This window comes from Postia placenta (assembly GCF_002117355.1).
Source record: "Postia placenta MAD-698-R-SB12 unplaced genomic scaffold POSPLAscaffold_71, whole genome shotgun sequence".
Taxonomy (NCBI): Eukaryota; Fungi; Basidiomycota; class Agaricomycetes; order Polyporales; family Adustoporiaceae; genus Rhodonia; species Rhodonia placenta.
The window spans coordinates 1-2,898 of NW_020169902.1; the positions used below are offsets into that span (position 1 = coordinate 1).

General features: G+C 53.6%; 1 protein-coding gene across 1 annotated transcript; it reads left to right on the plus strand.

Annotated features, from left to right (window-relative positions):
* Positions 1-306: 306 nt before the first annotated feature.
* POSPLADRAFT_1063083 (hypothetical protein) lies at positions 307-1,661 on the plus strand (the record flags this gene model as incomplete). Its single annotated transcript, XM_024481603.1, has 3 exons — positions 307-381; positions 441-1,276; positions 1,340-1,661. 3 exons carry the CDS (start codon positions 307-309, stop codon positions 1,659-1,661), a joined length of 1,233 nt encoding a protein of 410 aa, XP_024332809.1.
* Between the last annotated feature and the right edge of the window lie 1,237 nt (positions 1,662-2,898).

A 2,898-nucleotide genomic window follows, 5' to 3' on the forward strand; every position in this document is an offset into this window, starting at 1 on the left:
AGTCGAACCCTAAGTTCGTACCTGGTTATTCATTCAAGTCTCTGCTCCTCCTCGCTTGGGGTAGTGGTCATTCTCGACTTCCTTGCTCGATCTTCAGGACGACACACTGTCCATAAGCCCTCGCTCGTCGTCTACGAGTCAGGCATCAACATAGGAGTATAGACCGTTGTATCAAAAGGTCGAACTTTCTAAGCTACATTCCTAGTTTTACCTAGTTGAACATCTCATCCACCATCACGTCGAACAACGCAGTCAACCCAGTTCCTTTGGGACTACCAGCCCTCGCAGGATCACCGCTCCTCCAGTATGACCGAGCAGATCGCTGCTTCGTCACCTCCACAAAAAGAGCTCCCATCTACCCTCGAGGCGGCACCTGGTGTCGTGCAACCGGTCCAAACCCACAGGTCGTCGCCCATCAAGAACTCGTAAGCTACTACCAGAGACACCCACCCGCTCACCCAGAAGACGTGTTCACCACCCTACGGATCGACATCGAACCTACACAAACAGCAGAAAGCGTGCAGTCACCCATCAATGAACAACCACTCAAACTCCCTGAAGTTCAGTACGTTCCCATCGAGATCCCAGACATCGAATTACCACCAGCCCCACCCGCACCAACCAACGCACCGGTTGAAGTCCCTATGGCAACATTCACTCAAGCAGACATCGATCAGCGCATCGCTGTTGCCCTCGCAGCATACCAATCCCAACAGTCAACTGCCAACCGACCCCTTCGCCTCGACATCCCCGCTCCCGAACCTTTCAGCGGAAAGGCGGAGGACCTCAGACGCTTCATCCAATGCATCCTCTCCTACTTCGTCGCCACCAACAACACCCGACTTAGCGATGAAGCAAAGATTGCCTTCACCATAGCGCTGATGAGGAAGGATCTGGGGAAAACATGGGCGGACGCGTATTACAAAAAGTCGGCAGGGGGAGTCCATGTCTATTCCACTTGGGCAGACTTCGTTGCCGCTCTAGAAGAGGCGTTCCCTGAGCACGGAATGCGAATCAAGGCACATCAAATCCTGATGAAACTCCCTGAACGACAGAAGGATAGGAAGACGGCGCTCTCCCTCGGTAACTACGTCACCCGCTTCGAGCAGCTAGCATCAAAGGCTCAGCTCAAGGACGCTGAGGTCAATGGCACCAACCGCGTCGAGAATGACTACCACACTCTCCATGCCAACTTCGTCAAAGGACTCCCAAAGGAGCTGTATTTTGCGCTCGCAACAAGGGTCGCTAGGGATCGACCCAACACCATGAAGGCCTGGTACGACAAAGTATGAAACACCGACGCAGCCAAGCAGGGGGCTCTCATCATCACAGACACCAGGGACTATGGCGAACCAATGGATATCGACGCCGCTGCCGTCGCATCAACCTTCGCCTCCACATCGGGAGGAAGGAAATGGGAACTAGGAGCCGCTCTCAACGAGGCCAATCGGAAGCTCCACAGGGACGGGAACCTGTGCTTCTACTGCCACATCAAGGGCCACAGTGCCAAGGATTGCCGCAAGAAAGCGGCCGCACAACAAGGGGGTGGGAGGCCGAACCAGGGAGGATCTGGGAAGGACGACTTCCGCGCCAGAATCAAGACACTCTCAGCTGACGAGAAGCAGGAGCTGTACGAAGAATTGACGATGGAGGATTTTTGAAGGGGCAGGGTGAGCCAACGCAACCACTGCCCGTATCCATTTCACTGTCCCGTGTAATTCTAGTAGTCCGAAATGAACGCGCTCTGCACATTCCGATTACTGTGGGACGAAAAGACGTCGAGGCGTGCGCTTTCATCGATAGTGGCGCAACAGGAATCTTCATCAGCCCGAGATTCGTCCAAGAGCATCGACTTCAGACAGAACCTCTTCCCCGACCCATCCCTGTCTTCAACGTGGATGGAACTCCGAACAAGGAAGCACTCATCACGCGAAGAGCCCTCTTATCTTACAAGATAAGCGGAGAACCCCAATTTGTCAAAGCCTACATCACCAGCATCGGCAAGGAAGACATCATCTTTGGCCATACCTGGCTCAAGCTCAAAAACCCCAAGATAGACTGGAAAACCGGACAAGTTGAACTAAACCACCGGTGGACGAAAGACGAGACCAGGGCCTGGAAGATGGACCTGTACCAAAGGCGAGTGGCTCGGCTAGAACTGAAGAAGGCCGTAACTACCCCACTCCCAGAACCAATGGAGGACAAATTCGTCATCATCTCCACCTCGGAGCACGCAACCCTTCCCGAACGAAAGACCAGCGGTGCAGCAGGATATGACATCTCTGCTGCACATCAACTTATCATCCCTGCCCGACGACGAGGCCTGGTCGGCACCGATCTTATCATGGCTATCCCCAAAGGACACTACGGAAGAATCGCACCTCGGTCTGGTCTAGCGCTAAAAGAAATCGATGTCGCTGCAGGAGTAATCGACTCCGATTACCGAGGCAAGGTCTCAGTCCTGCTGGTCAATAACTCAGACCTCCCATTCACCGTCAAAGCTGGCGACCGAGTTGCCCAGCTCATCCTTGAAAGGATGAGCACTCCACCAGTAACGCTAACCGACTGCATCGACAAAACAGAACGCGGGGAGGATGGGTTTGGGTCAACAGGTATTGCATCCATCAAGGAACAAGCGGAGGACATCGATGATGATGAGTTCATCATTTCCTACTTATCTGGAATGCCGATGATCACCAAGTATGAGAAACAGGAACCCCTGGCAGTGAGGGACATGCCGCTCAAGGAGCGACTCCCTGAACTTTCATCTGGCTACAAACGACTTCACAACAGCATGATCTGGAAGATCCACCACGACATTAGGCGCGTCACCACTTCCACCGAACTTGCAGCATCGAACGCCCAAGGCAAGACAGAAAAAACGCTACCACAGATGGT